This window comes from Vespula vulgaris, chromosome 2 (assembly GCF_905475345.1).
Source record: "Vespula vulgaris chromosome 2, iyVesVulg1.1, whole genome shotgun sequence".
NCBI classification, from domain to species: Eukaryota; Metazoa; Arthropoda; class Insecta; order Hymenoptera; family Vespidae; genus Vespula; species Vespula vulgaris.
Window position 1 is genome coordinate 15,097,859 of NC_066587.1, and position 26,030 is coordinate 15,123,888.

General features: G+C 34.5%; 1 protein-coding gene across 2 annotated transcripts; it reads left to right on the forward strand.

Annotated features, from left to right (window-relative positions):
* The first annotated feature begins 7,838 nt into the window (after positions 1 to 7,838).
* LOC127061352 (cadherin-23) lies at positions 7,839 to 25,262 on the forward strand. Of its 2 annotated transcripts, none has more exons than XM_050988063.1 (26): positions 7,839 to 8,053; positions 8,439 to 8,693; positions 14,863 to 15,137; positions 15,831 to 15,982; positions 16,517 to 16,897; positions 17,252 to 17,381; positions 17,605 to 17,972; positions 18,085 to 18,223; positions 18,427 to 18,682; positions 18,768 to 19,042; positions 19,136 to 19,461; positions 19,569 to 19,880; positions 19,984 to 20,296; positions 20,373 to 20,673; positions 20,769 to 20,964; positions 21,047 to 21,204; positions 21,497 to 21,678; positions 21,768 to 21,991; positions 22,075 to 22,263; positions 22,389 to 22,682; positions 22,767 to 23,006; positions 23,273 to 23,458; positions 23,571 to 23,707; positions 23,783 to 24,174; positions 24,286 to 24,550; positions 24,662 to 25,262. In XM_050988063.1, exons 3-26 carry the CDS (start codon positions 14,927 to 14,929, stop codon positions 24,774 to 24,776), a joined length of 5,742 nt encoding a protein of 1,913 aa, XP_050844020.1. In that variant the 5' UTR covers positions 7,839 to 8,053; positions 8,439 to 8,693; positions 14,863 to 14,926; the 3' UTR covers positions 24,777 to 25,262. The 2 variants fall into 2 exon arrangements, with proteins under 2 accessions (XP_050844020.1, XP_050844021.1); XM_050988064.1 differs by having other exon boundaries at positions 20,023 to 20,296.
* Positions 25,263 to 26,030: the final 768 nt, after the last annotated feature.

Genomic DNA, 26,030 nt, shown 5'->3' on the forward strand with positions numbered 1-26,030 from the left:
GGGTATATGGTAATAACAAGATTGTGAAGTGAAACGGATCGAATAATATTACTTATTTTTTCTCTTTTTTCATTCTTTCTTTTTCTTTTTTTAAGTCTTATCAATGTTATTAAGAGAATTAACTGTAGTCGAATGTATGAAAAAAATAATAAAGAAACTAATCGCTCGTTGCCCGAGCGATTCATTTCGAAAATGTGTCAACGGCGTTCTACTTCTTAAAACTCAATCATAAACTTCGAAGGAAACTTTTATCATTTAATATCTGCCTAACGTGAGGAGCATATTAAGATACCCTAAAATTTTCTTTACCGGGAGCCCGTGAACGTCCATAGTAATCGTTCCTGCTTGCTCCTTTTCAACAGGGACGCATTTTAAAATAGTCTTTCTCTTTCTGTTTCTTTCTCTCCTTTTTCTATCTTTTCTCGATATTTTGTCTCTCTTTCTCTCTCTCTCTCTCTCTCTCTCTCTCTCTCTCTCTCTCTCTCTCTCTCTTTCGCAACAAGCACAGCGATAAGCAGATTACTCGGTCGATGTATACCGCAATGCGAAGCGTTCCTCATTCCTCGCTGACGAGGATCCCTTCGAGAGGAGATATGACTTCGAGTTAACGAACTCGTTAAATGCTTATGCGCGATGAAGAGATTATTTCTATGAAATTTCAGTGGCCACTGAACTCGAGAACACTTAATCCGACGATATCAGGAAATATTAAGCGAATCCGCTAATTTATTTCTTCGGACTTTAAAGGAAGACAACCGTAAGCGTATCGTGTTCGATGGATCAAGAAATGATTTCTCGATCGGACCAACTAATAACTTTATATTTAACATTTTCGTAAGTAAAATGTTATTGCATTATTCTTGAAATTTTCTAATTTTCTTTTTCTATCCCATTTTAAAGAGAGTAAAAAAGAGAGAGAGGAAGAAAGAGAGTTATACGTAAGCTAATCAACGTCAAGTATTAAACGTAACAAGCACGAATCGTGGTTACGCTCGATTATATTCGCGATATAGAACGCTAATGTAAAGGATAACCGTCTAACATCTATCCGTTACTTCCTATCAAAATTTACGGCAAATAAAGCTGGTTAACGAGCTTACTACCTTGTATATATATATAAAAGGTAGTATATATATTATATATATACATATATATTTTTATTGCTGTATAATAACGGTAGAAATATGCATCCTTGCAGAGGTCGGTATTCCAATCATTTTATACTTTCACTACTTTAAGAACTGACTACTGAGCCCTGATCTAACTAAACTGAACGTTTATCTAACAACGAAACATTCTAATCCTAGTATAAATCCGACAATTAACGAAGCATGATTTTTCAAAATGATAATGTTACAAAGACACACGTATCCTTAGCACAAATTTGTTGGCTCGCCACAGTACCAATGTAGGCAGAGTAGGAAAGATGAAGAAAGAAAAAGAAGCTGAAGGGAAGAAGCACCTCTCTCTCTCTTTCTCTCTCTCTCTCTCTTTCAAGCGATAACAGAGCAATCTGGCAAAGAGCTCCGTTAATCCTTCCTTTTTTGTGCATGGACTACTATCCGGTAGTAGAGAGCAGTAGTGGAAGGTGAAGTCGAAGCCGGTGAATCCGCCCCTGGCGCCACGTAGTATGTGCCATGTCATGTGTATGTGTATATGTGCGGTCTGTCGCGTGTGTTGGATCCTGTGCTCTCGCCGGTTGTGCCGATGACCAGTCTCTGGTCTGGCTGCAGCTGCGAACCGGTTATATACTTTCATCTGGCAGCCTTAGCACGCTCCCTAAAAGAGAATCCGGTGACTATAGTCACGCTGAAGAGGAAGGACAGAGAAAGAGAAATATAGAGAAATAAAGTGAGAGAGAAAGAGAGACAAAGAGAGAAAGATAGATAGTGAAAGAGAAGGACAGGGGGGAGGTTAATGCCTGTACCAAGGCACGCTTATGCATTGGAAGAAAAGACGTGCAATGTTCCTTTTTATTCCCTCCCCCACCCTCCTCCCACCACTAACCCCGTTCAATCTCCTCCCACCACCAAAGGTTCCTCTTTCGTTCTCTTGTCTCTTTCTGGTCTTGGTTTTTCTTCTTCTTTTTCTCTCTTTCTTCTGTCTCTCTCTCCTTCTCTTTTTTCCTTCTTCTTTCTTTGAGACCTTCTTCTTCGTATTCTGCTTCTTCTTCTTCTTCGTCTTCTGCTTCTTCTTCTTCTTCCTCTGTTTCTTCTTCCACTGGGATCCATCCACGGGCTCCTACTTGTCCCGTCGTACGTCGAAAGAATGACAGATTTAAGGACGGCTCGATCAGCGAATCGAGAGAGATAGAGAGATGCCCGATGTATCTCGCCAGACATAACTCAACGCCGGGTATTAAGATTTTCGTAGCTACTTCACGTGCATTCCTTCGAAGAGATCTTGCTTTCATTTTGTTTGTTTGTTTGTTTGTTTGTTCTTTCGTTCGTTCCTTTTTTCTTTTTATTCGTTTTTATTCCTTTTGATTTATTTTATTTTTTCTTTATGGTTTCTCTTGCCTTTTTTCTCATCTTTACTCTGGGTTGCGAGTTACGAAAGAAGATCGGAGGATCTTGTAATTTCGCTTTGGTCCAGACGACGAAATTACGAGTTTCCCTTCTGGTCAAGGTATGTAGCGTACTTATGTACTTCCTTTCGGAGGATAAGAGAAGGGACCGGATCGTGGTAAGAGAAAGGGAAATTAATGCACCGCACTGATGTTTTCACTTTTATAACCGCGATATACCCATACATTGACCTTTCTTCGTCAAACGAAAGGATGATGTAATATATTCAAGAATTCTTAAATAAAAATATACTGGATCTCATCGGTCAATTATTTAACTTGATTGAATTAATATTGAATTAATAAAGATATATTACAACAACGTTATCCAACGTTTCGATATAATCGTTTCTTTAAAAATCAATGATTCAATTATAACGTCGATTAAATTAGTAAAGATCAGAGATCGTTTTTTTTATTATCAGTTAGCGAGCGGCATATAAGATTGGAAAAAAAAACGACGATGTAGATATATTAATACATATATATTTATCTATAATCGTGGAAGATGAGAAATCTCCGAAGAATTTGGTACGAAACAAGTTCGTTCGATTAAATATCTTCGCTCTTCTTGCATACCCTTCCGTAGTTGGATTCACGGTACGAGCGTGACCACGTTCCGTAAGTGGAGTCTAATGGACGGTGCTCAGAGATCGGTGCTTCGAAGACTTTTAGTCGCGATACGTTTCCTCGTAAATCAACGCCGCGAAACTCGAGAAGAAACTTTGCCATTTTACGTTGTCTCCAAGACGACAACGACGACAACGACGATCGACTTCTCTCTCGATCGAATCACGTTGAGATGTTCACTATTCATTATTTTTTTTCTTTTTACTTACTTTTCTTCTCTCTCTCTCTCTCTCTCTCTCTCTCTCTCTCTCTCTCTTATCTCGATCAGCTTCCTTTCCTCTTTATCTTCCTCTTTTTGACTCAATGACACGTTCGAACTCGTCCCGGTGGTATCTACCTACCTTCCTTTTATTTCATTCGCCTATCCTTTCAGCGCTCGTCCTCTTGTAGAATAGTGCTTGTTCCGTTAGATTCGCGATGCCGTATTTCTAACTACGGATCGCTTTACGATCCTACTTCGAGAGAAATATCGAGACTCGAGATAATTAATGGTAACTCTTCGGCGTGAGCCTCGCATCGACTCAACGACGGTAACTCGAACCTAGTGAAATTAATTGTCGAGTAAAAGAGAAAAGAAAAGAAGAGAACAAAAATCAAAAAAACAAACAAAAAAGAAAAAGAAAAATACTTTCCGAGGGACAGTCGTATTGGAATCGTCTATTTTTTTCTCCCATTACATTCTAAAACAAGAAGATATTTTTCTTTCGTTATCTACATATATTTAAATTTTACAAAACTGGAATCGAGGAACTTACGATTTCAATATGTATCTTATTTCGAAGCGGAATATTTCTCATTTCTTTTTCTTTTTTTTTTTTCCTTAGAGAATTTCATGGAATCTGGGTTACGAATTTCTATTCGACTTTCAGGATGATTCTTTTTCTTCTTCCTTTTTCTCTTTTTCTTTTTCTTTCATCACCCGTCTCTTCGTACACACGTCATCGCATTTCTAATATTTTCAAGACCCCCTCGAAACTACTTGCGCGTCGTCGTTTTTGCTTGGAAAATTAAAAAGCCTCGGCTCGAGCGAAATATCTGCTGGCAGCAGGATAGGTATGTTGCTTCGTAAAACCACGCGCGCACATTTAAATTGCGAGAAGAGGTCTCTGTGAGTTCTTTTGCAAGTCACATGAATCTAATATACATCGTTGCTGGGCAATTTTGTACGTTTCGTAGTATCCTTCTCTCTCTCGCTCTTTCTCTTTCTCTTTCTCTTTCATTCTTCTCCGCATTTTTAATTGCAACCAGACCTACGCGAATCGCATGTTTTAAACCGGTGAAAAAGTTTAAACGATAGCTCGTGTTCATCCTTCGCTACGTACACGTGTTCGTATCAAATTCTAAGCATATCGTCGAAAGGATTTCAATGAAAATTTTTTCGAAAAAGATATGTGCCTTTCTACGTGCCATTGCAAAGAAACGCAAGTGTACCATAGATAAATATCTCGAGTTTTTACGTGTTACAAGATATTACAAATTTTCGACTAGATTTCGTATTTCATATACAGAGTATAAAATATACTACTAAATCGTGATTTAATGAAAATCCTTTTAATTTTTTTACATAGAGATATATTTCTTGAATTACCAAATTAATTTGTAAAAAAACAGGGCCATAGCACAGCATATACAAAGGATTACTTTTTAATTACTTTGTATTGAATATTTAATTCATTGGAATTATTTTTGAACTCGCTCAAAGAAATTTTATTATTGCATAGATATGTGTTCTCATATAAAAATAAATATAAAAAAAATAAAATATAAAAAAGAATGACAAGAAAGTTAATCATTTAGATTTATTACGAAATGTAAAATATTTAATTACCCACGTGTAAATAATGCATTAATGATGTTCATCACCTTCGTTTTTGTAATGATTTATACCAGTAATAAACCAGGTGTAATTCTTTACGGATTTTAATGAATGGAATTTTATTTTAAAGATTGAGATTCAAACGAGGAGATGACTTTTTTCGAATATTTGAAAAAACTTTATTTTCTTTGGAAAGAATCATGTCAAAAAGTTTCTCGGTTAATAAAAAAACGATTGCTATTAGCTTTGATTTTAAAAGAATAATTATACACAAGTAAAATTATCGTTACATTGTGATTCTTTTAAAGCAGTTTTGCATCTTTTGTTCAAACCGTGTTTGATTACAGTAAAAGATATAATCAAAATATGAATTACAAGTGCAACAAGGGAATAATGTCCTCACTATGCGCTTATCGTATATATAAGCTTGCAGTTAAATTATATCCCTTTCACACGTAAATTAACAATCAGCTTAATATTATTAATGTTAGTAAGCTAAACTTATACTTTTCGGTCTTTCGTATTTCTGTATGTGCTCAACTCCACTTAATTCGCTCGGTCACTTTTTTTTAGTAAGGAAAAATCGAGCTCCTTTTAAGAAATTTAACGTTGTTTGAGTGGGCCGATCTTTTCTTAAGATGCCCACTCTTCGTTATCAAGTTTTTCTTCGTAAAAGGACTTTACAGTTGGGTAGACCTTTATTAAAAAGAGTTGGGTAGGTTTTTTCTTTTTTTCTTCTTTTAGGTAGAATCTTTTTAGTAAACTCTCTTCTAGATTAGATCTTTTTAGGAACTCTTTTCTAGGTTAAATTCATTCATCGTTGTAGAAGTTGCGATCTCACATCGATTCAGATTTTTAAACGGGAGTTTCTAGAATCCTTTATCCCATGCGAATACGATGGTTAGAACACTCGCGTGAATGTGAACGGGTACTCGTATAAACGTTCGCGGGCGCAATTAAGTCTAATCGAGGCCTCCGATGTAATTTGCAGAATCGCGAAAGCACGATCACTCGTGTTTAATAGTGGTGACTGTATCTTCCGGTGTTGGGTGTTGGGCTTTCATGATCAGCCAAGCTTCAAACGTCTGCGGTTAGCGTTGAGACCTAAATTCTCACCAAATGGCATGTCATCACGCAACTTCAATTTTATTTTGGTTTTTAAATATTAGTAATAATATAAAAGAGTAGAGTCACTGTTAATCTATGGGTCTCTAGAAGCGGCAACCTCCACGTGGTGAGACCTGGATACACGATATTACTTTCGATGTAATGCATATCATTTTTTTTATAATATGCATTTCATTGTAAACAATATCAAGCTAATGGCTGCTTAAATAAGTTTTAGCTTTATGTATAAGCTTAAATATGAATAAATTAATTTATATAATTAACAAATCAAGTAATTTGTCTTAAGAGAAATATAATCTGACGTATGATTTCTTTTATGTTTTTGTTAAATGTACTACTATTTTTATTATTTACAGAAGTCTGTAATATATTCGTAATATTTTTATATCTTATATTTCATAATATTTTCATGTCTATCGCTAACACAAATTCGAATAAAAGGTGATAATTAGTTTTAAATTTCGTTTAATATTTATATCGCTCGATTCTACTTAATAATCGATCTGTCGACCGTAGCGCGATATTTGAGGAACTTTGGAACCAATTTTCTGCTGGCTCAATCGGTAAGAAAAAGAAACTTTCACATAGGATAAAATCTTGGGTAGATAAATTGTAAACATATGTTTCAATAATTTCGATGTGATGAGCTTAGGACTTATAAGTTCATTTTCCTGATCTCTCTTTTCAAAATTACATGTGTTAAATATAAAAATTTTTCTTACACTTCACGTAAAAAGGGTTGTCTATCATCAGGCGGCATTTTTCTACAATAGTTTTATCATTTTTTCACTAGATGGCACTCAAGATCTTGTTGATCGATAGATCATGATTTTGAAATTTAAAAAAAAAATTTTTTAATAATTTTCTCCAATAAATTCCTTCTAATATGTCCTAAATATGACATAAAAATATACGATATCCACTGAAGAATAGTGTAATATAAAATGTTTGCAATGTATAAAACTAATCTTCAAGTCTCAAGCAAATGTTACATCCTTGTAATAAGACGCGTCTATAATGAGCCTTATGAATACAAGATAACATCTACTCTTACTTGGAATAGCAGCCAGTACCGTAGACCGTTCCCACTTGCACGAAGAAAAATACTTCCAACGAAAATGCAACGCGATACACCAGTGCGGATAGAATATCGTAAGTTTGTATATTTCTTTAGAATTAAATTCATAATCAGTTGAGTCACCCGTATGTAATCCTTTGAGTCAGTTAAAGAGAATCATGATCTAGATATAACCCTTGTTTTCAGCAGAATCAGTTAACAAAAGTATTGATCGCCGATTCTAATTAAAACTTATTACTTCAAATAAAGTAATTTACGTTTGCGTAGTATATATTCGAATTTATTTCCATTTTAATTGTATCTGAGTAAAAAATAAACAAAAACCTAAAAAAAAAAATTCTGAATTATACTAATTAAGATTTTAAAGGGTTTCTTTTTCAAAAATAAAAAAAGATGATGAAAGATTATTTTTGTAAATAAACAGCAAGTCATCTTGTTAAGTCGACATTTCTTTCAAGTTAGCCTTCAACGTTTGACGAAGAAATTAGAAAAATCATCGAGTTAGTTCCTCAACGTATTTCTTCTGAATGCATTTTCCCCCCACCCTCTCATTTCCCACAAGTATAAAACTTCTTCCACGGTCGGCGGGGCAGCACAGGTGACCGGAGGTGTTTCGAAGGGGGGAGTCTCCCTCCTTCCACGCCTCGGGGAGCACGCCGGGCTGAATTTAACTCGTAACAACCGTACATTTTGTGGTGTTCCGTGTACGGTCAGTGCTCACGGCGTAGAACGAACGCGAATGGCAGCCGACTACGATCCTCACTCTCCGCACGGAGAATTCGCGCGCCGTCATCGTTTCGACTTTCAGTTTAACAACGCGAGCTCGCCCGAACAGGTGAGCATCGGACGTCTTCTGCTTTCCCTCTCACTTTTTCTTTATCTTGTCCTTTTTTCTTTATTTTTTTTGTTTTCTTTTGTTTTTTTTTTCTTATTGGGAGACGTCGATCAGATCTTTATCAACGATCGAGAGAAACTTCGAGAGAAACTTCGATTTTCACGGTTTTTAAAGAAAAATTTGTTACATAGAAATGTAGTTTCAATTCGATGAAAGAAAAAAGGAATAGATCTTTTTAGTATCCAATTTTTATTAAATTTGTATTCATTGATTTCATTTGCAATTTTTTACTTTTCTTTATCACGGTATCGCTAGTGATAATTTTTTGGCAATTATTAATACGTCTTATACGAATGTAAATGAACGAGTATTACAAATTTTATAGATAGTTTAAGAGGGACACTGAACAGTACGATTTTGGCGCGCTCGCAATGGTTTGAATAGCGACGCGTCCGCCGCGTCGGGAGAATGCTCGAGACGTATGTACGAGTTTTTTTGACGAGCCGGAGAAAAGTATGAAAGTACATTAGCGAACAACGGATAAAAGTTTCGGGCTATTATAAGAAGGAGGACGAAGGTACAATATACTTTTTGAAAATCGAGGACGATGAAACTGGGATCTAAACTTCGATAAAGAATAGTAAGTTACTCGATATAATATCATCGTGTATTACGTTCGCGTGATTCGAATTTCTGCAATATGGCAATGTGGACAGGGAGTTTTGAATCATGCGACATTGATAGACATGCACGTACCTACATACTACGTCCGTACAAATTTTATAGATGGAAATTCTCACTAACGCGAGACACGTAATTAATACTTTCGTCACCTCTTATAGATTTCCCATTGACCTCACTGCGATTATCGTTTTTTAATTATTTCACGATTCTTACGAACGAGATCTTTAACTTGTTTCAATCTGTACCAACGTATGCATTGTATGTACATATATGTATATATAAGTTGAAACGAAATAAAGAAAGACGATCAGAAAATTGTAGCCTATCAACAAACAGCATGTTATTGCATGATTCTCACTCTACCTATGCTTAACAATTTTCAATGATTACGAAACGGTAATTAATTTTTATACGATAATCTTACGCGTCGCAAACATCGATGCGTGACTAGTGCGAACATTGGTACTGTCCCACATTTTTTTCGATGTCTACCATCATTAATTATTAACTGGAAATCGTTGTTCTTATGCAACTACGAAAGTTAAATTATAAGGACGATAATAACGATTCTTTCTTAGGGAAATGTATGGACGTAATATTCTTGCGAAATCGTATTTCTTCGGTGGCGCGATGGTGTGCATCGCTTTCTTCGAACGTTCGCAATTTCCGCTTGATTCTTAAGCTTCCAACAAAGGTTAGAAAAATTTTTGTACCTCAATTCTTTTTGGACTAACCGTTAAAAATAAAATAAAATAAAATAAAAGACAAAATACGAATGAAACTTTTCGACTTACGATCGAACGAAATAAACCGATAAAGTCATTTCTTGAGAAATTACAAAATCTCCAGCGATAATAATCTATCGAGATTAAATCTGACATTTGAAACACATTAGCCAAGTTGCTCGACTTTCTTCTGCGAAGAGATGACTCCTTCGTGGAATAAATACGATGCTAGAAGTCACGCAGCCCACATGTTTGTTCGAGCAAGAAGTTATATTATAAAAATATCAAATAGAGGAAAGGAAACACTTCCTTAAGGATCGATTATACAATTAAAATTGAGACAACATCGATAAACAATTTTCCGGTCTGAATATGCGTTCATCCGTGTCATAGAAGATTCTCTCATTCGGATCGATCGTGATTCTCGATTACCAGCTGCTATCGTCTTACGTTTCAGTGCTATCGTTTCTTGACGGTGGTAGGCCAGTCAAAACGAAAGAATAACTGTGGCTTGCAAATAAAACCTATTTCTCGCTAACCAATTTAAAAAATGTTGAATAAGGATTTTATATCGAAATAAGCGAATTCTATTTTATACAATTTACAAGATTGAAATATCACCAAATTTAATTAATTACGGAAGTTGTTTACCGACCTGTAAAAATTCAATTATCTCGTTACGCGTTTATCTCTCGTTGCGGTAATGCGAAATACGACTAGGTATATGGTTTGAATTTTTTAATGAATAAGAAGAAAAAGAAGTATTAAAAAATATAGGAATATAATAAAACGAATGTATGTAAACAAACACGCACGTACACACATGCACGTGCAAGGTGTTTCCTGTAATTCGATCTCTTATTCGTCTGTTTATGAATTATAACTATTATAAATCCGTAGTTAAAAATAATAGAAATAATAAGTTGGTTGATTAAACCACAGGATGCTATTGCATTATTAAGTAGAAAGAAAAGTGGTAGAGAGAAAGAATAAAAAGAACTCAAACAACTTTACTCGATGTCAGCTCGATATCGAAATTTAATCGTATAGTTTTATGCTATAGTTATTGCACGGATAGACGGTGTAATATAAGAAGGTGCATTAAACAAGTACCTACGTATGCATCGATATCACGGCCGTTGTGTTACACCTGCCGAGCATGCGTCGATAGACCACTGTCACACGTATACACGTGCACATGCGAAAGAAAACAAACGCGGAGAAGGGACCGTCACGCGACGAATATCCTTTATGGGGTTGGCTGGGTAACAGACGGTATTATGGGGTGTGTCGATACCCCGCATGGCTTTATCATTCGGAAGCATGCATGGCAGGTGTAGGAAATGACGTCACTCGTCTCGGGATATACACCTCTTTGAAATACGAGCTTACATCCAACTATCTATTGTCAAATCGAATCGATAAATTTAAAGAAAAGAAAAAGACTTCTCTATTATTCTATAATTTTGTTTGTTTTTTCATACTGAATTATTTTAAATATCCATCGAACCAACGAAACTTATTATTATTCTTTTATACTATTTATTGCATTTACAATAATAATAAATCTTTTCATTCTAGGAATTTAATAAAGTTGAAAAATTTGTTAATACTATTGTAATCTTTGTACATTAAGAAAGGAGATACTGTTTTATTTCTCTTGGAGTCTCGTTAAAAAGAATCTTGATCGCTTCCATTGTAATTTCTTCCATTGTTTTTCCATTATTGTTTCCAACGTTGTTTTTATCATTTGTGAAATTGCTATTATTTCTTTGAAATCAGGTCGTCCCCTTGAAAGGTGATTTTATCGATCAACCGATTCGAGTAACCGAAAGTCAAGCCCATTTCGAAAGAGAAGTTCGATATGAATCTTATGCTCTTCCTCATAGCTTTCGTGGTAATAGTTTGGAAAGAAGTTTGTATTCCGCAAAGGCTCATGAGAACACGCGAATGTTGAAGAAATTTTTCGAACACTTCGTTGCTGAACGTCGAACTGAACATTCTAAATGTTTAAGATGTTTCAAGAAAAAATATTTCTATAGAATTTTTTTATTTTTTTATTTGAACAAGAAAAATGTGAGAACAACGAGCTATTGTTAGCTTTAAAATCGTAACCACGTCTTTTTTTTCTCCATAAACGTACACGTTACCTTTCTTGTTTTTATTCGATCTTATGTTTTTAGAGTTCTCGAATGCTCTTGTTTTGCACGCTGTATGATCTCGCGAGAATTTGCGTACGATTAAGGAGCAAGACCGTTTTCTGCGCGTGGCAAGCAGACTGCGTGGCCTCCACATTTAGCGGAGTCTTAAAAGTCAAGAGCGTGGCCGACACACTCCGTTAGCAAGAGGAACACGCACTCGTTATGTTCAGGAGTGTTGTTTTAGTGTCGAATCGTCCAAAAGGGGGCATACTGACGAACATCCTCTTCTTCGCTTCGTCGATTTCCAAACAAATGTAATTCCTTAATTTTACGTTAACTTCATCCTCGAAATCATTATTTTTTCTTTGTTTTAATTTTTTCATAATATTTTGAAAATATTCTTTAATTTCTAATTCCTTGTCGGATAGTGAGATTCTCGCTTACAGTTTTTATACATTATTAATTAATTTATTTATTCTCTACTATGTTGTAAATAAAAATTAACGCGTTGTTACGTTTCACTCCGCTGCTACTTCTATCGTTATTACTAATGCTACTACTGCTATAATAATGATCGTAATTATCACCTTTATCACACTATCATTATTATTATTATTATTGTCATAATTATAGTTTCAATAGGTTCAATGAGTTTTAGATTAACTCATATTTATTTCCTTAGATTTTTCCTAATTCCTATTTTTCTGCGTGCCTTAAATTTGGTTACACAACGTAGATGCACATATTTAAAATGAATTTATACGATGAATACATTGCGAAAGTACATAAGCTCTCGTAAATAAGAACAAGTATTTCACAAGTATCTTCCTTGGTAACTATAATACTGTAACTATAAAATCATACAAAGATCTCGAGTTAAAATATAATTGAACGTTTCTCAACACGTCGAACAAATAAATGTTTACAATTAAAAACGTGAGAATGCGCGGGAGTATAAATCATCAGGGCGAACATAGTCGTGTATCCTGGTCGCGGCTTCGTTCAAGAATCTTGATATCCCTTTGGGGTCTTTGGGATGGAATCGAAGGCGTTTCGTAATCTCGCATAGTTATCTCTCGTTTCCTGGCATCGGCCTTGCAGACGAGTGACCACGGCCGGATATGCTCGCCTTTACAAAGAACCCGAAGGAATAAGTACCGAGGAAGCCGAGGAACGAGAAACTTAATGAACGTCGTGACCGTGGTTCAACGGCCTTATTCACGCCCTTTGATTCCATAAAATTCAATTATCCGTACCGACATTATCAACGCTTCTTCTGTACTTCACTTATATACTTTTTTTCTCTCTTTTTTTTTTTTCTAATAAGTATAATCAAATTAAATATAACTTGAATTTATCTTTACGTGCATTTATGTACGTTGTTTTCATGGAAAAAAAATGATAGAGTATAATCAGCCGATGTTAAAAAGTATTCAGGAAAGAAATATAAATGTAATTTTTATAAAAAAAGAAAAAAAAATGACCGATCATTTCGCCATAGTATTTTAATGTCTTCAATAGTCTTCGTTTTCTACGTTTTACATAACAATAGACTAGTTAAGTTCAGACTATTATTTCGTCCCACTGGAGTACCATTTCTAGAAAATTATGTAGTTTATTTCACCGTTATACTTGGAAACTTTCGTCTAATCCACGAATTCGCTTTTAATACTTTCGTTTTTTTTCTGTTAGTATATTTTTTTTTTATTACGAGACTGTCCTGTCTTAGTATTTTTCAAGTACTCACTTTCTCGCGTTCCGACCGAAAGTTAATTATTATTGAAATCGAAAAAGTTTACTCGAGCGTGACAACCATCGACGATAACAGAGGGGAACTAAAGGACGTGTTTATCGAAATAAACCTGTTTTCGAGTAACCCTCGAAATAATTTGTAATTAATTATAAATTAAAAAAAAAAAAAGATGAGATGAAGAGAAACGAGACAAGACTTACGATCAAATTGGAAATGACGTACTTACGTATTATGTAATATACAACAAGACGGTACTCATTGAAGTAAAGTCAGCGAACTCGTTTCTACACTTGTCTTACATTCTTTTTCTTTGTGTATTACGTTTACGTGGCTGAGTAACATCCTCGTGAGAAATGCGTCGGTTCTTCCGGCTGGCTTTCACTTCGTCTCTAATTGTCCCCGTGGTCAGTCGGAATGAAAATCTTGACATTGCACGATGACCGTCTTTACCAAGGAGAAAGCAGTTATTGTGTTCACGAAGCCGTTTATCAAACGGCATGTAAAAAAATAAAATAGATAGTTATTCTAATTCCGCTTCCTTGATTACGATCTAACTGTGATAAGGAATTTCAAGAGGAAAAACAATAATTTTTATCAAAATTGAAATGAACTCTAAGTGTAATCTTTTATTGCATATTCGATTGGATATATTTTTCATGATTAATGAATGATATTAATTAAACATGAGAGTGTACATGCATATGAATTGGCTTAGCTGAAGTCATTTTGACTGTTAAAAAGGGAAAAGAAAAGAAAATTCTTCACAGGCTATTAAATGAAACTTTTTCTGAAATACTTGATCGTAGGAGCATGCACCTGCGTGCAAATTCTTTCTTCAAGGGTTAAATCGCCCATAAAACGTTAGTGAAACTTTAAGATGTATTTGCTGATGATGACCCCGTTACGTTCCCTTCTAATCATCATGCAAACATACAACTAAATATTCGAGCGACTTTCATCTTCTCTGGGACGTGTTTCACTTCGCAACCAATTATGGAATCTGGATCCTGAGAAGTTTGCACGGAGTCCGACTAGTCTAGGAAACTCGTGTCGACTAATCGCACTAAAGCACGTTGACTCGTCGTTAGATCTTCGAGTAATTAAGCTACGACGAAGACAATGAGAGAAGCGTGCAACTATACGAGCGTAAGAATAAGGCGTGCGCGAAGAAAGCGTTTACTTGTACTAATTTTTCATTCAAATAAGTATTTTTCCTGTATTAATATTATCCGTATTAACGACATAATTTTAATAGAAAATATATATCTAAAAGCTTACTATCTTATTAAATATCTTCGAAACAATGCAGAGAAGAGGTAGAAATTTGAAGAAGATATTTTTTTATAGGTTCAAATTATCTTAAACAAATTATAAACTAGTTTCGAAGATATTTAAATCAGCGATAATTATTAGATCCATTGTGTAGGTAGAATTTATCGAATATCAAGATAAGCTTTTGTCCGAAATAAAATTTCACCAATTTTAATATAATTTTTTGCGTTATAGATAAAAATTGTTGAAAATTGTTGAAGAAGACCATGTGGATCAGACGAGACGTTCGATTAACAAGATGACTACGATGAAAACAATTGGCTCGTCTTCTTGGCTCATACGATCTTATAAGAGAAGCAGATTCAAGGAAGACTGGCCGATACTATTATTTCTATTGTTAGCATGTGTTTCGGAAAGTTGCACGGCTCGAAACAATCCGCCACGCTTTCTCATCGACGGACAGCCAGAAATTGTTCTGAGATTGAAAGAGGGTCCAGAAACACTAATCGGTACGTAGAAATGCGTTCGATTCGATCGACTTGTTCTCGCGTGCTCTAAACGACTACCTAGACTTTTCCTCTTGCTACATATTTACGTTTGGTCACGCTTCATAAACTTTTCTTGACTAATTTGGAGCATTGTCTTTTTGAACGGTGCTGCTTCCTTTCTTCTCCCAATACTTCCCGGGTATTGTGTTTCTCTCGTGATCTTTAAATCATTGATGCGTAGTGAAGCATATATATAGTTAGAGGTATCGCGCTCGCGCGCTTAAATAGATTTTACATTAATGTTATTAACTCTTTCGAGGTCAACTTGCAATTTGATTTGACGTACTATCAAGTTGAAGCTATTTTAACGGTAACAGTATACTGTCGTCGACCAGTAAAACGTATCTAAGTAAAAATCTACAAATAATACTATTATTTAACATTGTGTATAAAATTAAATAAATATTATTCTTGTGCTATTTGCAAAACGACGAACAACTTATTGGGTCAATTAAATAAGATCCAAATTTAATTTCATTCGGTATTTGATTCAATAAGAAGATACACGAAATAACAGATAGGCGTGTTTTGATGTAGGAATAAGGTTTCACGAAATCGCACAGTGTCTCTAGTTTCCGACGAATTTCAATTACTCGTGTGAACGATCAAGACCCGCATCATTCCGTAATTCGTTCCAAATGACTTCTGTTGCAGGCAGCTTAATTTATAGACTACGTGGCGTCGATCCTGACGGTGACAGTCTGACGTTCGGTGTCAGGGATCAACCTGGAAGCGATGTAATTCGACTTGAGAATTTCGGTCTTAACGAAGCTAATATATATCTCAATAAATTGCTGGACAGAGAGGTGAGTTTATGGTTCTACATCACCTTTATATATTTGTCTCTAATTGTTCTCAAATGATTGATCATTACCTTAAAACAAAAAAAAGAGAGAAAAAGTATTCTAATAACAATTTTAACTGTGTAGAACGAAAAAAATTTTTTTTAAATAATCCCTCCAGATTTCTATCTCCTTCTTTATACATTTTCTTTGAAAACTATTCGAATGAAATTAGTATCGAGTAAAGAACGATACGATACTCGGAGAAATATCTTAGCGGTGGTTACAAAGGGAAAGAAAAATGATCTATAATTTGCGCGTCTCGCATGAATGCTTCGTGGACCGATTTTACCAGGTTTGAATCGATCGAAAGTATATTATCTGAGCTTGTTAAAGGACTCGATGGGACGTGAGAATGGACTCTGAGATAACTCGAATTTAAAATCGATTTATGTACAGAAGAAGCGTTCGTTTCGATCGTTATCGATCTTTAAATCGATGAAAACAAAAAGAAAGCATAAAAAATCGTTAACAAACACCTTGTAAATTGTCGATCAGGTTCGAGATGAATACGCTTTGGTGCTAACTCTGACGGATGGAAAGTTAGGAGAAGGAAATTTTATCACTCAAAGTTTGTTGCTATTGGTGGAAGATATCAACGATAATGTGCCAATTTTTCGACCTCATCCAACATCTTTAACAATACGAGAAGATTCTGGTCCAGGTATATTAACAACTGTCGAAGCAACCGATGCAGACGAAGGTGCCCATGGACAGGTTGTTTATTACCTTCAAGAATTAGATGGAGACAACGATATTTTCGGGATATCGACTGTCAATGGGAAAGGAATCGTGCGATTGCTTGGTCGACTGGATTACGAGAGGAAATATTTATATCAACTGAGAATATTGGCAGTAGATCGTGCGATTAACGAAAAAGTTAGTAGTAACTTATTAAATTTGTCAGAAGCGATTTGTTATTAGAAAAAAAAAAATACTACAACTTAAAACTCTAAACTTACACGTGTGTGTCAATGTCCCCGAATAGATTAATGTAGGTTCAAGATCCTACTCTATGAGAATTAGAATTTTATCTAATATCATGCATATAATACCCCTATAATTTTGCTATGACGACGTTTAGTGTTCGTGTTTAAGTACCATCAGGCAACAGGTAGAAGCAAATTATTACAGGAAATAGATTTATAATTACAACTCTGTCGATTCGACTTACTCATTTTCTTCTTTTTTCTTCTTCTTTAATTCTTACAAACACATAAATAATTATTTCAGGTAAACACAGGAACAACAGCTATTTTAGTGAAGGTACAAGACGTCGAGGATCAACCACCCGAATTCATATCCATGACACCGGTTGCTAGAATCAGCGAGAATGCCAGGATCGGCACATCCGTTTTACAAGGTTAGCTCCGGTAGACCGTAGCGGAAGAATAAAAAAGCTTTCCAGAAAGATTGCATCTACTTTTTGATCTTAATAATACCGATAACCAATATACAATTAATTTATTGTTAACAACATTTAATCGATTTATTCGAGATATTACAAAAAAGAAAAAAGAATAATATATTAATAATGTAATAATATAGAAATTGCAAACGAGTGTATTAATTTTTTAATTCTGTAGTCCGAGCTGCTGATGGCGATAAAGGAATCAACAACAAAGTTACCTATAGTATCACTCAAGGACCAAGATACCTGTTCGATATCGATGCTACTTCCGGTCTGGTGTTCACAAGAGCTCAGCTCGATAGAGAAGCTGAGGAAAATATCGAAGGTACATTCGTTTTGGAAATTACTGTTAAGGAAGTATCAAGAATAATTCCACCACCGTCCGTATCGACGGAGGTAACAGTGATCTTGACCGATGTTAACGACGAAACTCCAACCTTCCGAAGTTCGCATTACCAAGCTGAGATAAACGAGAACTCTCCACAAAACACACCCGTCAATTTTATTGGTGACGCTATACCTGAAGTCTATGATCACGATTTGGTAAGTTGGAGAACTTGCGATTACGAAGAAAAAGAATTATATGTATACAACAAAATATTTTCTATTTATTTATTTATTTATTTATTTTTTAATTAAAAAAATATTATTTTAGGGGACAAATGGTACATTTCGAATGTTCATTGAAGGAGGTAATGGAATATTTGATGTAACACCTTCGAGAGGTATCAACGAGGTACCGTTTATAATTCGCGTAAAGAATTCTAGCGAGCTTGATTTCGAGAAAAGATCAGGTATGAAATGAATATAAATTTTTATAATTAAATCTAAATAAGGTAAAAATAAGGGTTATTGGTTGTTACATAATAATTCATTATTATTTTTGAACATCGATATATGTCAAATATAAATTTATCAAACATTTAATAATAAATATTCGATTTTATGTAACGATAAATAAGTTTAACTTAAATCGTCATTTTAATATATATTCAAGTGGTCAATTTTACTCTGATCGCCAAAGAGATCGTATCGCATGAACCTAAATACAATGCTGTACCAGTGACAATTTTCATAACGGATCAAAATGACAATTATCCTGAATTTACAAAAAACATTTATGAAGTCTCCATCGAAGAAAATTGTCCGGTTGGTAGTACGGTAGCATGGGTTCAAGCTTTGGACGAAGACAGTGGGACTTTTGGATCACGTGGGATTAGATACACAAATTTAGGCGGTAGTATTGCACACGCGTAAGTAAAAATATTATAAATCTTTTACAGTAGAAAAGAAAAATATGATTTAATTTAAATATAAAATCCTATCATTTCATTATAGCTTGATATTAGATCCAATAAGCGGAGTGATTACTGTTAAACAAACTGGTCCGAGTTTTGATCGAGAATTAGTTTCTCGACATTACTTAACAATTGAAGCTAGAGATGATCTTGGAAAGGGTAATCGTAATACCGCTCAGCTGATCGTCAATATCAATGATGTAAACGACAATGCACCAGTTTTCTTACAAAACAAGTACGAGGCTGTTCTTTTAGAAAATGAAGATCACTTCGAAGCACCATTGGTCGTTGAAGCTTTCGATATAGATTTAAATGGTAAAGATAATAATAAAATAACATTAATCGTCAATGAAATCTTAATTATCGAATTAATTAACCGAATAATTTTTTTCTCATGTATTACTGCAGGTACAAAGAACAGCGACATAATATATGCTTTGGTGTCCGGCGAGTTTTCGAAGAACTTTACGATCGATCCGAAACGTGGTATAATAAGTTTGGTCAATCCATTAGACTTCGAAGCACTACCTATTAATCAAGGTCACATGGAAACGTCAGTGAGGCATTTGAAATTAACGGTGAGAGCCAGAGACATGGGAACGCCAAGTCTGAGTTCCGACGCACCCGTCATTATTTATCTCAAGGACGTTAATGACAATCCACCTTCTTTCGAAAGAACATTATATAAACGAAGTATCCCGGAAGATTTAGAAGGTGGAACTAGCGTCTTGCAGGCAAGTCATTGCTTTTTTTAAATCTTATATATATATTATTTAAAAGAAAAATTATATTAAACATAAATCATTCTATTCGTAACTTTAATGCGATCACGTAAAAATAGGTGAGAGCTTGGGACAAGGACTTGTCTTCGCCAAATAACAAAATAGTTTATCGTATACAAAACGGTGCCGGTGATAAGTTCGTGATCGGTCCCGAAACCGGTGTGATTAGGGTCGCATCTGGTTCTAATTTAGACCCCGATTTGACGTCACCCAAAACTACGAGATATAGTTTAAACGTAGTGGCCATCGACAGTGGAACGGAAATACAAAGAACTGCCGAGGTTCTTGTGAATATAACTATCGTTGATGTCAATAATAAACCTCCATTATTCATCGACCCTGGTACTGTTGTTATTCGAGAAAACACGCAAGTAAGTGAATCATCGAATCTCGATCAAAATAATATATGACGATCGAAAATTCAATTGACGTTTTATCTGTTGTATTATTTTATTAATTTTTCTTGTCCATCAGGAAACATTTAGATTTTGTAATATTGATGTGTCCTGTCAGGTAGGAGCCTACGTACATCGAGTTGTTGCTAACGATCCGGACATAGCACCGATTTTACGTTATCGAGTCGATCACAATTCGTCCGAGGCACGAAACGAGGAAGGAACTTTGATCAAAATCCAAGAATACGATTATTTGGCAACCTTGGAATTAAACGCGATCGATGGTTTGCTAAGGGTAGTCAAACTTTTGGACAGGGAACGAGTTGAAACGATAAGACTCGGTTTGGTTGTAGAAGATTTGGCTGCCGTTAAAGGATTGCAAACTGCGTCTGGTTTGTTAATTAAACCATTCTATGATATTACATTGTTTTCTATACAAATTTACAATATAGCAAACGCTTATTTCAGCTGTATTGAGTATAATCATCGAAGACGAAAACGATAATAATCCAAAATTTCGAAGACCATTTTACAGACGATCGGTTACAGAAAATAGTAAAAATGGTGTTAATATAGCTAGCATTGTTGCCGATGACGCTGATAAAAATCGTAGTATCACGTATTCCTTAGAAAGTCCAAAAGAATTAACCGATCTTGTACATTTGGATCCGGAAACTGGTGAAATGGTCGTCGCAAATAAGATCGATCGGGAATTGTATCCTTGGCTTAATCTTACTGTCCGAGCTACTGATTCAGGAATACCACCTAGGTAAAAAAAATATTTGCTTTCTGCTTTTCAATAAAAATGTTCGTGTCATTATTTTCGAAGTTACCTTAAAATATATGTTTCTATAATCTCCTTAGATCAAGCTTGTCGGAAGTGTACGTTCAAGTACTCGACGAAAACGATAATAATCCATATTTTGTCACAGAAATTAGTAACATAACTGCAGCGGAAAACGCCAAAATTGGCACAGAAATTGCTATAATTCAAGCAAGAGATCTTGATAGCGGCGATTATGGGAAAATTACATATCTTCTAGATAGAATGTCGTCTCAGGTGAATATTTAAATTATATCGATCGCATAAGTCAAGAAATATTCTTTTTCTTAATAAAACTAATAATTATCATATTTATTAGGGTAAATTTGCCATTCATCCAGAAACAGGAGCTGTAACGGTTGCTGATACACTCGATTGGGAATCCAGGCATAATTATGTTCTAGTCATAGAGGCTTGGGATAATTATCAATTTGGTTATACAGCTGGGGAATCGAGAAACGCTTTTAAACAAATTCCGTATGTTATCGGAGTATACGATAAATTATCAATTAGATTTTCTCTAATAAATTCATTTGGATCTAAAATATACACTAGACTTATTTTAAATTCTGTAATTAGAGAAATTAATTTCATAATAAATAGTTATACATATGCATTCCATAGAAGCTTAGTAAAATCTACAATACACATATACATATATATATACACATATATATGTTATATATTATTTATTACCTTTGTATTTATTATATATATGTAATTGATAGACGATAATCTTTGTTTTAATAATGCTGATGACTCTCCGCAGAGTTACGGTAATCGATGTAAACGATAATTCTCCGAAAATCGAGGTACCTCAGGAATGTGTCAGCATATCGGAATTTCACGATATTCGAGATTCCATAGTGGTTGCAAAGGCACAGGATGCTGATGATCCTACGACTCCCAACGGACGTGTCGTTATTAGAATATTGTCTGGCAACGAGATGGGTTAGTTTATTCAAGGAAATAATTAAAGATATCTAATACAAAAGGATAGTTAATAAAATATTAACTTTGAAACAATTTTCCAACGTTAGGTTTGTTCATGCTCGAACAAGTGGATTATTGGACGGCACGGATTAAAGCTGTCCGAAGTTTGAGAGGAAAGTTCGGTAATTATTCGTTGAAGTTGGAAGCTCGTGATCTCGGAGTTCCAAGTAACAAGGAGACAGCGATCTTAGATATTTGCGTGACAGACTACAATGACAATCCGCCTATATTTATCAGCCCGCAACATAACACGACCATTCGTGTATCCGAAGTAAAAATCTAGTTTTTCCTTTTCTATATATAATAATGTTCTATTTTACATTATTTTCTAATTATTAAACATTTATTTTTAAGAACGTGACGGTCGGCACACCAATAATTCAAATAGTCGCGGAAGATGCCGACACTGGTCCAAACGGAGACGTTCACTTTCGTCTAAAACAGGATCTTGCTGGACATTGGAGAACTTTTCATATAGACGATAGAACCGGTGTTATATCTTTAAAGCTTCCATTAGACAGAGAACTTCAAAGATTGTACGAAGTATGTATAAACATTTAAATTATCGAACTAGTTATATTTTCACGATACAAATTTCGTTAATTGATATGGAAACGAATTATATTAATAATATGCAAGATATAAAATCTTACGTTTATTTTATCTAGATACGAGTCGAAGCTTACGATTTAGGAATACCGACACCCTTGAGCTCTGATTTGGATTTAATAATTTATGTTCGCAATATAAACGATTACGAGCCTCAATTTTTGATCGACGTTTTTAACGTTAATTTCACCGAAGAACAATTGCCTAGATCGGAAATGGCGATGCTTCCTGAAACTATCGACAGAGACGAAGTCGACGATCTCGACGATCCACCAACGCAAGTTTGTTATTTTATAGTCGGTGGTAACGACGATGGATCATTTACTTTGGACGTTTATAAGCACGAGCTTACTGTAAGAATAAAGATTTTGAAATAAATTGTAATATGTAACTTACTAGTAAAATAAACGAACGAACGAATTGATGTGTTGTTTCAGACTGCGAGGACATTAGATAGAGAAACACAAACACAACACACATTAATAATAAAAGCGACCGAGGATTGTTCGACCGTCCCGACAAACGAAACTATCTTCGACGAAACTAATGATACACTGTTGAAAGTTATCGTCACGGTCGGAGATATAAACGACAATCCGCCGAGATTTGTAAACAAAGTATTCACTGGAGGGGTTACTACCGAAGCTGACTTTGGAACTCAGTTTATGAACGTCAAGGTATTATATAATGAATAATATTCATTTATTCCTACATCGCGTTCGATATTATAAATTATTATTATCATTAAATTTTCAACTTAATTATAATAACAATTATTAATGTTATTATACATGCATTTACCATAAAATAATATACGCCGTTATAAAATATCATGACAATATTGTGAATATTATTATAATAATTATTATTAATGAATATAAATAAATATAATTTTATCCGTATATATATATAATTATTAAATAATAATATGTTGAACTCACAGGCTATTGATTTGGACGCGGAAGATAATGGAGTTGTCTCTTATTATCAAGTTGGAAAAATGCATATGACTTTGACCGAAGGTTTGGACGACATTCAACTTCAACCATTTCTCGTTCACAAGCACACCGGCGCGGTTAGTCTGAACTTTGATCCTCAGAGAGGGATGAAAGGTTACTTCGATTTTACGGTATATATTTTTTCAGACTTTTTAAACATCTATTACATTTAAGAAGCTCGTTAAGACAATAAATAATTAATTAATACAATAAATACTTAATAATTGTATTGATCTTTTTTAGGTCTTGGCTAATGATTCACAAGGATTAATGGACACAGCGAAAGTATTTATTTATTTATTACGAGAAGATCAAAGAGTACGATTTGTTCTTCGTCAGCATCCACCTGAAATTCGGAATAAAATCGAAATATTTCGACAGTAATTATTATAATGATTTTCAAATAAATTATTATAGTAGGAGTACAGATATAATAATTTATATTATATTCATAGAACTTTGGGTAACGTCACCGGTGCTATCGTCAATGTGGACGAGTACAAAATTCACGAGAATCATGATGGTTCGGTTGATCGAACGAAAACGGATTTATACTTACACCTTGTAAATCGTCGCGATAATTCGATCCTCGAGGTGTCTGAAGTATTAGAATTGGTTGATCGAAATATCGAGAAATTGGACAATCTTTTTAAAGAATTCAATGTGCTGGATACACAGCCAGCTCAATCGCAACCAATTGTTCAATACGAACAAGCTGGTACAACATTCTGGCTTTTAACATTAACTTTGTTTCTCGGAGCTCTTCTCATTTTGTGCATCGCTTTGTGTCTTTCTCAAAGAGCATCTTTTCAAAGACAGCTTAAAGCAGCTAATGCATCATCATTTGGTACGAATTATTTATACGTTTACAAATTTATATTTTTATACATTTTTTCGTGAAATTCGAACGATCGTTATTTTTGTGAAAAATTTAATCAATAACTATAATCTTTTAAAGGCACATCGGATTCAGAATTTATTCGAGGTCCAGGACGTGTTCCTAATACGAACAAGCACAGTATGGAGGGTTCTAATCCAATTTGGATGCACGCATACGAAAACGAATGGTTTAAGAGCGACGAATCTTACAGTCACACATCAGAAAGAGATTCTTTAGATGAAAATGCTCTTAATAATGAAGAGATGATGAATGAAGTGAATACCGAACAAAGGACAGAAGATAAGCCTTATTATATCGAGCCAAGGGTGTCCTCAGTTTCTAGGTGAACATTTTTTCAATCATTCGAATATTATTCTTACGTGAAATAATTAATTAAATAATGTATTTGATTTTTCAATATTTTACCTTTTTTTTCTTGGTTCTTTCCTTTTAGCTCGGAAACCGTAACAGAAGCTACTACTGACTTCAATCGGAAATCACCCTTGTATCTAGGGTCGATGACAACTGTTAATCCTCTGGGAAAAAAAATTGAAACAACAGAGCTTTAAGCGGTTTTAAGTTCATTCGTATCGATCGAAAGAGGATAGGAACTGTAGAACATCTATCTATACCAGTTGCTTCCGTACAAATAAAAGAAATGAAATAACATTTGACTATATTAAATTACTGCTGACGTAACTATACTTTTATGTAAATACCAAAGTACATTAGAATAACTGATAGATAGCTATATAGATTATTTATTTATATAAGTTAACGTATACTCGAAATATATAACGTTTATTTATTGCCGAAATAATTTATTTAATCTCATATATTGATCTAACGTTAATTGACTCGAGGTATCACATAGAATGAAATCATTTACGTAAATGTATGCAAATTGAAATTTTCTTTGACATTATCTGAAACTTAAATATTGTTTAATCGAACAATTCGAGCAATGATTTACATAAAAACATCGAGTATGCGAAAGACGAACTTTTGTACTTTAAATATCTTTGTAATCTTAATGGTGACGAATAAAAGAAAGTACAAGCAATCAATAATTTTCTTTCATTTGATTCCTTACGAATTTTCTCCTGACGTTTCGAATTTATTACTAGAATACAAGAAATAGTCGAAATATCCTTGACGTGCAGATAATATCAGACCGCGAAAAGGTTTCGGACAAAAGAGGAATCCATTATTTAAATGCAAATTTAACGTACGTTCGTAATACTTAGAACTTACGTACCGCTGACCTCGATGGGTCAGTCACACTCCGGAGGCCCTTTCACCCTTACGTAGTTTTCAGCTTGTTGGCTAATACGAGACTTTCCTACTTAACATTACCCCGCACGCTATCTTACAATTAACCCCAACCGAGACTGAATTTTAATTTCACACCGTTATAAAAACCGGAGATGAGAGTGATAAAAGGTCAAGTACTCTGTCGTTTGTAATTACTTATTATATTTATATTGATCGTATCGAGTATCTTGAAAATATCAAATAACAGTCATATTACGATGATCGACGTGAATTTTAAAATCATCGTATATTTCATTTTTTGACAAATCTTTTAACGAAATGAATTCGTACCATTTTCGTAAGATAATATTGTTCTTCCTTTACAAACATTGGTTTGTCCAAAAAAAAAAAAAAGGAAAAGTAATTACTTTTCAATCGTTTCTTCGTACATCGCAATCTTGCCAAGTCACCATTTCGATTTCCTCGAGTCAATAATGGACTTGGATGATAATCGAGAATAAAAAGAATTTCGTAGACGATTCGAGGTTAACGCACAGTGGTCGAACAGG